This window comes from Engystomops pustulosus, chromosome 9 (assembly GCF_040894005.1).
Source record: "Engystomops pustulosus chromosome 9, aEngPut4.maternal, whole genome shotgun sequence".
NCBI classification, from domain to species: Eukaryota; Metazoa; Chordata; class Amphibia; order Anura; family Leptodactylidae; genus Engystomops; species Engystomops pustulosus.
Window position 1 is genome coordinate 76,371,526 of NC_092419.1, and position 14,188 is coordinate 76,385,713.

The window sequence follows — 14,188 nt, forward strand, 5'->3', positions numbered from 1 at the left end:
AGATGGTCAGTGTAGAGGTGGCAGCTGCTGGGTCATCACACAAAACAGCAGTGATGTGACCTCTGACTGTGCTGTCATCTTACCCCCACCACAACTATCAGGAGCTGCAGAGGAGCCTCCTGGGTGTATGGCCGGGTCAGCTCTCCTGCTGTGCCTCATGCTGATACCTGTGCTGACTGGAGACACTAGGCACAGCTCACACATGGGGAGGGGCCGGCCCAGGGCAGGAGGAGGGTGGAGTTCTGGAAGCCCAGTGCAATCTCTCAGCCTCCCGGCTACAGCACCTGGTCATGTAGGATGAAACTTAACTCTCAGGCAGCCGTGTGTCAGTGAAAATGTCTACGCGTGTCAGCACTGACACGCGTGTCATAGGTTAGCCATCACTGCCATAGCACAAAGTATGAAAAAGATATTGGTGGCAGAATATGGCGGAAGACTTTTTTGTCTCAAAAGGGAAATATCAAAGTGCTACCAGTGAAGTTTCGATTTCATGTACAGTATTCAGAATCTGTCTGATCACTGCATTTATGAAACTTAGCCTTACCCTGATGTTTTAGAGAAAATATACAAAAAAAAAAAAACACCCCACACACGGAAAATCTCCATTTACTGTTTACTGATCAAAAGAATAGTTTCATACATACAAATAAAAAGTGACAATTTTACAGCTGAAAAAGCCGACCAAGTTTATTAAATCAAATAGGCAATGTGCAGAGGTGTAGTATTATCTAATAAGATGCGGCACATGCTTATTTTCCACACAAACAATGCGTCACATCCATACAAGGACAATGAAAAATGAATTTCCCCAATTAGGTTTCTGAATAAGCAACATCTCAAGGAGTCCACTGCGTGCAAATTACAAGTACATACACTGAATACATCTCATTGAGTCCATTAAATACGTGGGACACCATCAGAGTTTGCAGTATGTGTTCTTTCACTCCTCCTCGGGGCAACAGCGCAGGTTAAATTGACTGAACGCCCTCCATACGTACAAGATAAAAGTAATGAATTGGGAAAATACAGGGTAAAGATGAAGACAGACTGAGTATATGTCAGAACAAGCAGACATCCCAAGGGAGATGTTTCATTTATACCAAAGCGCACACAAACAGGCCTGCTTGTAAACAAATGCCAGACATTAAAAGGCTACAAGTGGTTTATAAAACCTATAAAAAAGGACTAGAACACCATTAATGATGCTTTGAGATTTTTTTTCTTTTAACTCTTTCAACCTGCACAGTTAGCTACAAGGTTCTAGCTGAAAATGGATGTTTTGAGCAGAGCTAGCAGACACACAAACTCATGTTTAAAAGCCCAAACTGGAAAAAAAAAAAAAAAAGCATACTGCAAGATAAAACTATAAAGACTTTTCACCAAGAACAATAACTGTCCGCGGACTTTAAACTGGATGGCAAATTCCAAAATTCCCTGTAAGTTTAGTGAGAGAAACAAAAAGGAAAAAACTACTGATTTGATGTCTCCACAGTTTGAGGATTTCAATGTCGAAACAAAATATATAGCAATGAATATCCCAGCTGCAGGGGGTTCCTGGTTACGCAGATTCGGTGGGTTCCATGGGCTTGATGAGATGGTCCGGTTTATTACCAGCGGCATAATGCTCCCACATTTGCAGGTATAATCTCTCCAGATCCATTGTGTACTGTTTGGTATTGAAGAGTGGACTAGATATCCTCTGTCTCCAAACCTTGGCCCGAATCTTTTTCAGGCTGTGGAAACAATTTTAGAATGTTAAATCAAGCAATGTTATTATATGACTCTTAGGCGACACTCGTCTAGATTACTTACTATTCTAGATCAGTGCCCAGTTTTACAGCTATATCCTCATATTCCTGCCTGCTTTTAGCAATTAATTCTGGACATCCAAGGCAGGTTAGCTGTGAAGCTGCGACGCGGGATGCTAGTGTGTCACCTACAGACAAAACATATGTCAGTCCAACCTTACAGTAATACTTGACTTTGTAAATGACAAGGAGAAAAGGTGTACTCCAGTGACAAATCTGTGAACTTCAGAAACCTAGTATAGTAAGAGAGGTTAGAAAAAGACTTCAGTCCATCATATATTATATTGCATTGATGCAGAAGAAGGCAAAAACCCTGCAAGGCTGATGCCAACTGGTCCAAAGTTGGGAGAAATTCCTTCCCGACCCCCAATATGGAGCACAGAATAACTCTCTCGATCACAGAAACTGCTAACAAAAAGTTATATTCCCATATGATTATATGTTATATTATTACACTCTAGAAAGGCATCCAGGCCTCTCTTGAACACGTACAAGAGTGTCCACCATAACAACCTCCTGCAGCAGAATTCCATAGTCTCACTGCTCGTACAGTAAAGAGGCACCCGGACTTACCACCTATTTAGAAAATCAACCTGGGATCTTCCAAACTCTGGCATATCACACTATATAGTCACACATCACTTATATTTCTTCAGAAAGGTATACCTAAACAATTTTCCAGATTATTCCCAAAAAACCCAATACTGGTTGAACATGGGGTCCCCAACATAACAAAATATCATTTACCTATGGCCGATATCTCATTTCTCCGGTCCAGATGCTGCCCAGCTTGCACTCCACTTCCGGGTGTCACTGAAAACACAGGAAATGGTTGGAGATGCCGCCTCGCCAAGTGCTGGCTGAGGCAACTTACCACTCTGCACATTGACTGGCAGGGTTATTATCCTTTTTTATTAAATCACTTTTAATAGGAATCATTTTTACAAATTGACAGAAAAATATAACAACAATCCTCAATCCCTTGATCTGACAGTGAGCAGCACACACCCACCATCAGCAAGTTACCATTCCAATTATTTATGTAAGCTTTTCTTAACAGATATTGTTGGTAGAAGATCACCCACCAAAGTAAACCTACACTAACTTGAAACTGGGTATAACAAGACTGAAAACATTGCAGGATTAGCGGGGATCTGCACATGATAGGAAGGATATCTGCCAGATCTTCTGTACATTTAGTATCTGACTGAAAACCAATATTCTGTAATAACATTGTATGATATACTCTATCAATGAGGAACATCTGTGACGTGTTAAGTTTAGGGATATCTTGGGGAATGCCTATAAAATATCATTCCAAGTGTCTGCTGAAAAAACCTACAACATCCTTCTTCACCTGTACATCAACTTAGGAGGGTATCTAGAAGTTGCACAACAGGTCCCTGAAGTAGTCCTTAAATTCAGAGATTTTCAAAGGAGGGATGAGCCGAGTAATCCCTGTAACCCACGGCAAACATCAGCATCTCCAACATACTGTATTCATCAGCATGGCAAGGGTGTAGAAGGGCAACTGAAGGGAGGAGAACAAGGATAAAAGACCCCTAACAGGAACTAAGCTGAAAGAGAATAATCTCATTTATTGGGGATCTATAATCTACCTCTGCGATCTAGATTCCTTCAGATATTCTTGTTCGTTAGGGGCCCCATGTTCAGCCATTTTGCCGAATTTTTATTCCTTCTAAAAACTCAAAATTTCTGTCTTTTCCTGTCTGTTTACTACGTAACATTTTCACTAATTATATTTTTTTTTTGATGACCAAATAGGTTTCTATACTGTCACAAGTAGAAAGGCAAAGCAGAACTAGGTGTTTTAAGGATGTCATTAAATGTAAAGATACCATCAACATCACATCTCTAGAAAAAGATTTTTCTCTACCTGGCATTGTGACCATTGGTGTGCCAGCCCAAAGAACATCCATTCCAGTAGTATGGCCATTGCACAATGGTGTATCTAAACAAACATCGGCCAGCTGTCCTCTTCTGACATGTTCTTCTTTAGGTGCAACTGGAGAGAAAATAATTCGGGACTGGGGAAGCCCCATGTTTTGTGCATATTGTTGAATATTAGGTTCACCTACTGCAGGAAACCTTAACAGCCAGAGGACACTGTTAGGAACTCGCTTCAGAATCTGAAAGAAGAACGTGTTTATATGAGGAAAAATTGCCCTCTAGATGGTGGACATTGATATACTTGCTGAAGAGCCACTTACGTTTGCCCACATCTGCAAAGTGGGAGGGTCAATTTTGTAAAGTTGATTAAAGTTGCAGTAGACCACAGCATCTTCTGGTAGGCCATACTGTGATCGTGTGGTAACAATTATGGTACGAGGAACCTCTTCACCTGTAGCTGCTTTATTATTAATCTAGGGTGAAAAATAATGTTCATAGAATAAAATGTTTTACTGATCATTACTGTATTTGAGCATAAGAAAGCAGGAAAGCTTACACATACCTGTGTTGTTGCCAGGCCATTGCTAATATTAAATCCATTAATTGTTATCTGAATTTGTCCTCGATTGATCATTTCAATGATGGCTTCTGCAATGGTGTTCATTGGGATAACTGGCATACTTAGTGAAGAGTTACTATCAGTATTGTCTCCACCCTCTGGACCCTTCATCTACAAAAGGGAAAGAAGTAGAGGTGGTTAATAGTATATAATGATACGATCAAAATGTAACTTCTCAGGAGCAAATTCACACAGAAAAAGGCCCCCTGGTGACAGACAACTATAACAAAAAGGGATATAAATAGTGTACCACAACTTGGACAGCATGAATCTCGAGAGGTCATTTAAGTTCATCACAAAGCAGGCAAAAGTGGATTCAACAAAAAAAATAAAAAAAAGTATGATAGTGACATATACTGAATCCCATAACAAAGCCATGCAGTTGCAGGAGACCTTTCCAAATTTGCTTCTCCACCGGGTACTAAAAATCAAAAGTTTTAAAACTTGAAAGCTGTAAAAAGCCATTTAGATAATGACTGACCAGAAGATAAAAATAGATCACATTCAAAATAGTTTGTGTTCTCACCTTTACAATTTTGACATCAGGGAGAGTTTCCAAAAATGCTTTTAAATCTATTCCATTCAGGACTATTCTGTTGTCATAAATATGGCCATTGGATTTGAAGTCTATCACTGCCTTTTTCTGTAAAGGACAAGAAAAGATAAGTAAAATATTGTACTAAACATAGTTAAAATTAGGAAGATTTTTCTGGAAAATGGCTGTAATACCATAGGGCAGTGATGGCGAACCTTTAAGCGACTGAGTGCCCAAACTGCAACCCAAAACCCCCCTTATTTATCGCGAGGTGCCAACCAAAAATTAAAGCAGTAACTTATTGCTCCCTGTTCAACAACTTTCAATCACATTGGCCTCCTGAGGACAGCAACACAGTAGAAAGATGGAAAATTTTCATCATTTTAGCTTCTTTCCAGTTTCCCTCTGTACATAGAGAATCGTGGGGCCCAGTAGGAGGTCCTCCAAAAATAATTTGACCCTGTCTAATTCTCCCTCTTCCTACAGTCCCAAGTAGCGAAGTATCAAAATATGACTGAAAGCAGCATCTTTTAAGTTTCTTGGAACTGCAGGAAGATTCTTTGAGTTCTGTCTGGTGTGCTGGGGCGATGGCCCGGGTGCCCACAGAAAGGGCTCTGAGTGCCGCCTCTGGCACCCGTGCCATAGGTTCGCCACCACTGCCATAGGGAGTCCAGATAAAGCATAGAGAAGTACAACATTTTTAATTTGCATTTTCAAACATTAAGGGAAGAATTATCATGACAAATATTATACCTTTAAATGAGGGAACATGTTGGCATGATCTCCAATGAAGAAAGTATTGGGCATATATGCCATTTTCTCAGAGTACTGCTCAGCAACATCAACAGGAGAGGTCTCCTTGTCAGTAATGATATAATCCATGAATGGAGCTCCACTTGTTCCAGGATATCCCAGCCACATAGCCTTAAAAATATCAATGCAAGCTACATTAAAATGTTTATTCTAGAAATATTCAAGAAAGCTGCAACATTACAATTCCCATCTTTATTACAAAGTCTGTTCAGCTAGGATCAAATAAAAGACAACCCCCTTCATCTCACTACTCTAACTCTAACACCCTACATAGGAGGGGGCTCCTCTATCAAGCTTCAACACCCTGTAAATGTGAACCTTGGGTCTAGTAAGTATTGCTAGAGATCCTTACACAATTAAAGCAACTTTGAAGCAAAAAAAGTTATTCTCCCTATAGAGTCAAAGATGCATTTTCACATTTAATATTTAAGTCATATAAGTTGGATAGATGCAGGTCCCATCTTGAATACACAGCTGGGTCAAAACACTGAGTCTATAATAGCAATAAAAGAGTGTGTAGACACTGATCTGAATGGAGAGGTGGAGCACAAGCGCAACAAATGTTTAGCCTGGGCACGAGAAAGGAGTCCACAGTTCTTTTATTTCAAGGTAGCTGCATGTCCTAGATGTGGGACCTGCATCATATCCTGTGAACATGTCAGATATTAATAAAGGGTATGTCCTTATACAGCCATGCTGACAGAAAATATTTAGTTATGGGTCCTAGCTTGCCATGAGGGAATAACAGGATGGTTTTCTCATTAAAGCCCAAAACAGGCTGATCAAACAAAATTATTTAACTTAAAGAGACCTGCACAAAAGTAACAGGGTGGATGGCTGACTGGGTAACAGTCATGTCTCTCAAGTCTGGCTAACAAGCATTTCTGGGCAAGAATTGCACATGATTTGGCAATACTGAGAAGTATAGGTCACAGAATAGGAGTACAAGATTATTCCCTATACTGCTTACACACCTGAATGGGGGCGGCCTTTAGCGCAAATAGCTCATTCCGTGCTCCTTTGGTGTATCCATTCATATTAATTAGAATATGGATTCCATCCTGATGGATGCGATCAGCTGCTTTTCCATTGCAAGGAATCTAGTAAATATAGGTTTAGTATTAAAACAATTCAAAAGACATCAAGACAGATAAAATGCATGCAAATATTAAACATTTCACACGAAAAATAAAAAGTTTACAAGCAACAGGAACACTCACTTGAGACAAGTCAACAAAGTGGTTTGCTTCAGCCATAACTTTCACTCTGAAGTTTGTTCCATCATCAGGACTAAGAGCATAACAGAAGACCTGAGGGAAAATAATCTGCATTAATAAAACACACAACATAGCAGAAAAAAAAACAAATTGGAACTTCAACCACATAGAATAATGTGTAGAAGTAATCAATAACTTACCTCAAACTTATCTGAATTGTGCATGCCAGGTATTGACTGCATCAGGTGAGAGGTAGGGTGATTTCCAAAATCTGAACTCACATAGCCCACCCTTAGTCTTCCATCACTGGCCTTCAAATCCTTTGGATGCTCATAAAGTGGCTTATGAAGAACATTAATCTGCAGGACAATGCAAAAAACACTAGCTTTACTACCAATGTACAGCTATATATAATCAACTGTTCCACTCTAAATACTTGCTTTAGATGTAAAATTTTATCGAAGAAACCCCTATTTTTTACTGATGTACTTTACGTTGCAATCTTACCTTGTCTAAACACAGGTTTCCATGCCTCTCAGCAATTGCTTTCCTAAAAGCATGAGATAACGGATACAGCATACTGTGGTGTGGATGGACAGATGGAAGCCTGTTCTTTTCCAGCTGATCTGCAACAATACTGACTAGCTTCTTCATTCGCTCATCATAGTCAGTCCAATCACAGACAATCTGAACAAGGGAACAAAAATAAATAAAATCACATTGATATAAATAGGTAATAAAATCTGCCTCTGTGCATATTTAGACTTAGTAGTCTTAACAGTTCTCACTTCCTAAAAACTTGGAAATTTATAAGCTGAAACGCACCATTTACAACATTTTAGCAGACCTTTTCGTATATCCTCCCAGCCACAATTATACAACTTTTCTAGGAAAACACTAGATCCATTAGTTTGGTGAACTATATGGCAGAGAACAGCCAAAACCTCCAAATGCACCCAGTACAGGGAAGAAGAAGGAGGGGGAAAAAAAACACACCTTTTGCTGCTCTGGTACCATATTCCTGCCCTTTTTCATCAAACATACCCCTCATTTGGGCTCCTTGGATTCCTAGGGATCCCACCTTTTTATCTCCTTAGGAGGCTTCCCCTTTGCCTGGACTATTTTACTATAATGTCTATGATTTGATTATGTCCCAGATCTGTAGTTGTTTATGGCACCTACACTTTTATTCCCTGTTCTGTAATTATTGAATTAGAGACTAGGACCTTGCTTGGGTCCTTCTGCACTTGCTGTTCTCCCACTCCCCCAATTGTTAATTTTTTTTTTAATATTACATATATTACAAGAATGATCCTGAAGAAGATTTCTTTCCAAGGTTTGGCATACAATGCTTATTTGGAGAAGTAGTTGTGGCAACAGGCCCCAGTCAGTCATTCTGGACACATACCTGAAGACAGTGCGCCAAGTTGCAATATGCATCAGGGAAATCCGGTTTCAGCTTCAAAGCAGTCCTGTATGAGGCAATCGCTTCTGGGATATTACCGGAGTCCTAAGGAGAAGAGGACACAATGAGTATGTCTAAAGAACATCAGAACCGGGATCAAGGATTGTAAACCAAGCACGCGGACATACTGGTGTGTGTCCCTTCTGGCAGAATCGGTGTGGTTTTTTTTTTTTTTTAACAAAAGAAGGCCTTTCGAATTATGCCAACGAGCCAAGGTGCTCCATAAGTATTAATGGCACCTGGAGCCCCTCCGGATCATTTGAATAATTTAAAAAATTAAAAAAAAAGGAATAGGAAGTTTAAAAAAGAGCAGATCCTGCCAGAGAGGGCAAACACCAGTATATTAGTGGGCTTAGTTTACAATCTTTGATCTTGGCAGTAGATGTCCTTTAAACTAAATATGTTCTCCATCAAAACAATGGAAAATAAATATAAATGTATTGATTTAAATCTATTTATACCCTTCACAAATTTACCCATTTGCACATGACCCATGCAGATAACACGTCAAGAAAATGTCCCACTTTAAATGGTCGTAGCCTCTAAAACAATCGTTGTGTCATAAAGGTTAATTTTCCCTTTAATAGAACATCAGGATTAGGTTTCTAAATTAAAAGGAACCAGAGATATACACTGCCGAACTTTCCATAAAACATAGGTTTTAAATTTTTAGTTATTTGTCTGCCAATGCTATAAGAATTGTTATGATGTAAGGTGGTAAAAATATCCTCATTTAACCCCTTCCCGCCGCAGCCCTTTTTCGTTTTTGCGTTTTCATTTTTCACTCCCCACCTTCAAAAATCTATAAAATTTTATTTGTCCATGTACAGAGCTGTGTTATGGCTTATTTTCTGCGTAACAAATTACACTTCAAAATGGTGGTATTTAATATTCCATGCCTGGGAAGCGGGAAAAAAATTCCAAATGCAGCGAAATTGGTAAAATTTGTGGCTTGGATTTTACGGATTTCACTGTACAGCCCAAATGACATGTCTTTTTTATTCTTTGGGTTGGTACGATTATGGCATCAATACGGGGCTAATAATTTTTATACTTAGGTGTACGGAGGTTTGGGAGGTGTCGTTGCGGATTTTGATGACGTTTACAATGTTATCGTTTTTAGGACTGTGCAACCTTTTGATCACTTTTTATAGAAATTTTTAACTTTTTTTTTTAAAAATGGCAAAAAAAGTGCCATTTTCAACTTTGGGCGCGATTTTCTGTTACGTGTTAAACGCAGTGAAAAACAGTTATCATATTTTGATAGATCGGGCATTTACAGATGCGGCGATACCTACTGTGTATGATTTTTACTGTTTATTTAAATTTATATCAGTTCTAGGTAAAGGGGGGTGATTTGAGTTTAGGTTTTTAGATATATATTTATTTTTTTTAAACTTTGTTTTAATTTTTACAAAGGGTACTTACTATTTAAAGGGTACTTTAACCCTAGGTTGTCTAAGATCCTGCCATACTACAGTATGGCAGTATATGGGGATATTAATCCTCATACATTACAGTGTGCTAATAGCACATTGTAATGCATGGGTTAACCCGAAGTAGCCTCGGGTCTTCGGAAGACCAGAGGCTACCATGACGACGGGGATCGACGATCCTCAAAGATGGCGGTGCATGGGTGGGGAGACATCCACTAATCGGTGCTGGCACCGTTCACGGGTGTTACCGCTAAGCCTTTGCGGCAATATGCAGCAAAGACTTACCGGCTATGGATAGGGCTCAGCCCGTCAGCCCTCTCCACGCTCCCGCACTCGGCATGTGACATAATACTATGTCACATGTCGGTAAGGGGTTAAAGACAAGAAGAGCAAAACAAAACTGCAAAATTTGTCCCGGAGATCCAGGCACCAATGCCCCTCGCTCACAAAGGGGCTAAGCAGCGATGTATAATTTATTTACCTTATGGATGGAAGCAAGGTTACTATGAGCATCAGCAAAGGCTGGATTGATCTGAATTGCTCTAGTATAGCACTGCAATGCTCCCTGAACATCTTGCATCTCCTTCAGTGTGTTACCCATATTAGAATAAGCATCAGCAAAAGTTGGACTGATTCTGGAAAACAGATAGATTTATAAGAATTGATACAAATACATGGAAAGTTCTCAGTCGTCTTCATAACAAACTTGAATTACCGAATGGCTTCCTTGTAATGCATTAGAGCTTCTTGAAGCTTTCCTTGTTGTTGTAGAACACTGGCAAGATTAGAATGAGCAGCAGCAAACTCTGGAAAGACCTAAAATGCAAAAAGTAATAGTGAGATTTATGGATCAAACTCAAGAAAAAAAATATCATGGTAAATGATAGACATTTCCGCTGTCAGGCTGCTAGTGGCTTATTTTTCTTCACTGTGTTTGATCTTGTTGTAGAGTTCAATTGTTGTGGTCTGACATAGTTGAATTTCTCAATCTCCACTTTGATCTGCATAACATTTTATTCCACATTGCTCACTAATGTGCCGGTTGGTTGTGATGTAATTGAAGGAACTTAACGTTAAGTTTGTTCCTCATTAGCGAACAGTTTATATCCACAAACGCGGTCCCCAATAAATAGAACTAATTTGGGCTAGGTGATGTGGGACTCCCTATAGTGCCCCTGTATTTTGAACTCTGAGGCTGGGATGCATGTTTTGCCTTTTGTATCCTGATACATAGTATAAGCCCCAGTTTGCCACTTTGTTGTTGCATATACTCAAGGCTCAATGTTTGTTACGTTAGGGAAAAAAAAAAAAAAAAAAAAGCATAAATAAACAAGAAAAAAAATTCCATGACTCAGAATGTGATGTTGGATTGTTATGTCTACCTCAAGGGCTTTCCTGTAGAGACGCACAGCTTCCTCAATATTTCCTTGTTCTCGCTTAATGTTTGCAAGGTTATTCAGGGAATCGGCATGCGTTGGACAGAGGCGAAGTGCAGTATTGTAACATTCTTCAGCATCAACCACCTTATGAGGGAGGGAGGGGAGGTAGAAATTAATAATTATAAGCCACAACTTTATGTTCAGTTTTTCTTATCCATCAATTTTCATAACACATAGATTATACTTACACTTCCCTTTTCCTTGAGAGCATTGGCAAGGTTACAATAAGCATCAGGGAAATGCGGTTGAAGTTCTATAGCCCTTCGGTACGTATCAATGGCAAGATCAATAAGCCCTTGTTCATAGTAGACACAAGCCAAATTTCCATGCACCACAGCATGATTTGGGCTGAGGCTAAGAGCTCGTAAGTATGCCGCCACAGCTCTACAAAATGAAGCAGGGAGACAAGGTTTTAACTTAAGGGAAGTACAATTCTTATCAAGGAGGTACACAGAGTAGAATTTCATTAACAAACCTAAATGGCTTTTTTTTTGTCTAGCAAGAAATAGTTAAAGCAGTACAAGATAATTATACCCTGTGTGATAGAACTCTTACTTTACATAGCCCTTTGACTCACATTGACATATCTTATGACATGTCTGCTCACACTTGATACGCATTTGGGGTTCCACTAGATTCATACTCACAATATATTACTCCACTACTCTTGTTTTTATTATCCAATCCACTTCTCATATTTTGTATAAAAGTTTAATCTACACGTTTGTCTGTTGGCAAAGGCCAGTGCTGTATAGTCTGCAGTTTATATACAGGTTTTAAATGGAAAAGGAAAATAAAAATAACTGAAGTCAAATGCGTGAACCTGGACTTAAGGGAACCCGTCAGAAGGATTTAAGCATACAAACAGCCATTGATTGACCTGTTATACAAGATGGGGTTCACAATGACAGTAACAAGCAGGCAACAGCTGATGGGCACAGATTCTCATACAATAGGTCTATGGGTATATGTCTATTGCCAACTTTAAACAAAATACAATGTATTCATCCTTGGCTTTAGGAATTAAAAGGCTCAAGAACATTTAAAAAAAAAAAAAATAATAATACTCAGAGTGGGCGGAGAGGAAATAAAGTTATGTACGATCCCAATTTGAGGCAGTCCTCCATAAGTATGGAGATAAGTCGGGCAAACTCCTGGCCAACTTGGCAAGAGGGAGGAGGACACCAATACATACCCTTAGAATGAAGGAAAGGGTAGGGGTAGTAAAAACGTCTGAATCCCTGTATTCGGGACCCATAACAAATCGGAGAGCGGGGTAAAACTTTCTTAGATAAGGCATCACTTCCTAATTGACACTAGTCCAACTGCAGGCACCGAATTCTCCAATCACAGCAGACGAGATACAAAATAGGATCAAAGATCTCCCAAATGGAAAGGCACCAGGACCTTGATGATCCAGTGGGCAACCTGCCGGGAGTGATGCGACTGTTTGAAGAATACAGTAGTTTTTTTGGAATCTGGCTAAGAGCGAAAATTTTTAGGGCAACAACGGCCTCCACTACTGCCACAGGGAACGTCTATGTAATATTCAAATAGCCTCATCCTGGATAGGTTATTTGGGGATTAAAATAAGCTGGACACCGGACTATCTATATGTGTTGAACTATCCACCGCTCTTTGCCAAGATAGCTAAGAAATCAAAACATTGGGATAACCTACCTTTGTCACTATTGGGGAGGAATCAGCTAGTTAAAATGTCTTTCTGAGTCTTTCTGAGCTATTGTACCCTATGCAAACTATCCCCCTGCTAATTAAACATGTCCTTACATAAGATTGTCACATTTCCTGTGGCGGGAGAAGAGCCCACACACAGGCATACGCAAACTTATGGTCCCCAAAGACAAAAGGTGGTATGGGTCTACCAGATATACACCGCTTCAACTTACCATGTCTCCTTAGACATATCATAGATTGGATAAAGAATACTAACCACAATTCAGATGTCGCATTAGAGATGGAATACTGCTCCCCATGGGACTTAAAAATACTTCATGTACTGATAGGTAAACAACCTGTACCAAACACTCAGCGACATTCAGAGAGACAACCTCAGCCTGGAAGGCCATACGAAAGGGCTGCATCTGCCATGGCTGCTATCCAAGCACATTCCCTTGTGGAACCCCCTTACTTCCCTCCGGGTCCTCAGAGTAGGTTGTGGAATGGAGAGACAAGGGAATACACTCAGTAAAGGAACTCCAGCAGGAACACAGGTAGCTGACCAGCGAAGAACTGATAGGAAACTACGACTTGGGGGTGGGGTCCCAGTTTTTCCAATTTGCACAAATTACACATTTTTGTATAGATGCCATTAGCACATGGAACGAGAGTTGGGACAAAACCAATTTGACAACATACTACTGATGCCGATACGCACAGGAGGAATCTCAATTTTGTATAAGGTGCTGTAGAGGAAAATGGAAAAGGAGGATCTATCATTCTCGGATTGGGTGACACCATTGGGGGGGGGGGGGGGGGTGTTGGAAACGGCAGAGAAAATCCCTAAGGGCTGGCAGGTCCCGTGTACAGCAGTGGTGAACCACTATTCTACGTGCTGTGCCAGGTGGCAAAGAGGTCATTTTTGCAACAGTGGCTTGAACCTACTGTCCCGACAATCAACAAGGTGGTAGAGAACATAAAGAAACGTTTCTATATAGACAGGCTGGAAGCAGAGCACCATTAGTCCAAGATGGCAGGTAAAAAAGTGGAGGTTGTTTATTCTAAAATATTTTACTGTACAGGAAAGGGTGGATCTAACGAAACCCTTACCCAATGGTATCTTACAGAGCAGCTCAAGGGTACTTTGAATAGATGGGGTTTAACCTGAATATAATAAAGGGTAGAGTTGTTCACCTAAACCAAGTCCGTTCTTTTTCAGAACATTTCTAGAGATTTGATTTACTTAGGACATAGTTATTCGAATGTAA

General features: G+C 39.9%; 1 protein-coding gene across 5 annotated transcripts in view; it reads right to left on the minus strand.

Moving 5' to 3' along the window:
- Positions 1-599: 599 nt before the first annotated feature.
- Positions 600-14,188, minus strand: part of OGT (O-linked N-acetylglucosamine (GlcNAc) transferase) — a 30,153-nt gene continuing 16,564 nt past the window's right edge. For 3 of the 5 annotated variants that reach the window (XM_072123129.1, XM_072123128.1, XM_072123132.1), the window contains 17 exons: positions 11,432-11,627; positions 11,187-11,327; positions 10,520-10,620; positions 10,286-10,439; positions 8,312-8,413; positions 7,411-7,590; positions 7,104-7,262; positions 6,907-6,996; positions 6,661-6,786; positions 5,627-5,797; positions 4,865-4,981; positions 4,282-4,449; positions 4,040-4,192; positions 3,706-3,958; positions 2,556-2,621; positions 1,813-1,936; positions 600-1,733 (listed from right to left, as the gene is read on the minus strand). In XM_072123129.1, the coding sequence (XP_071979230.1) occupies positions 1,559-1,733; positions 1,813-1,936; positions 2,556-2,621; positions 3,706-3,958; positions 4,040-4,192; positions 4,282-4,449; positions 4,865-4,981; positions 5,627-5,797; positions 6,661-6,786; positions 6,907-6,996; positions 7,104-7,262; positions 7,411-7,590; positions 8,312-8,413; positions 10,286-10,439; positions 10,520-10,620; positions 11,187-11,327; positions 11,432-11,627 (2,476 nt within the window). In that variant the 3' untranslated portion in view covers positions 600-1,558. The remainder of the gene's footprint in view (positions 1,734-1,812; positions 1,937-2,555; positions 2,622-3,705; positions 3,959-4,039; positions 4,193-4,281; positions 4,450-4,864; positions 4,982-5,626; positions 5,798-6,660; positions 6,787-6,906; positions 6,997-7,103; positions 7,263-7,410; positions 7,591-8,311; positions 8,414-10,285; positions 10,440-10,519; positions 10,621-11,186; positions 11,328-11,431; positions 11,628-14,188) is intronic. The other 2 variants (XM_072123130.1, XM_072123131.1) reach the window with 1 other exon arrangement.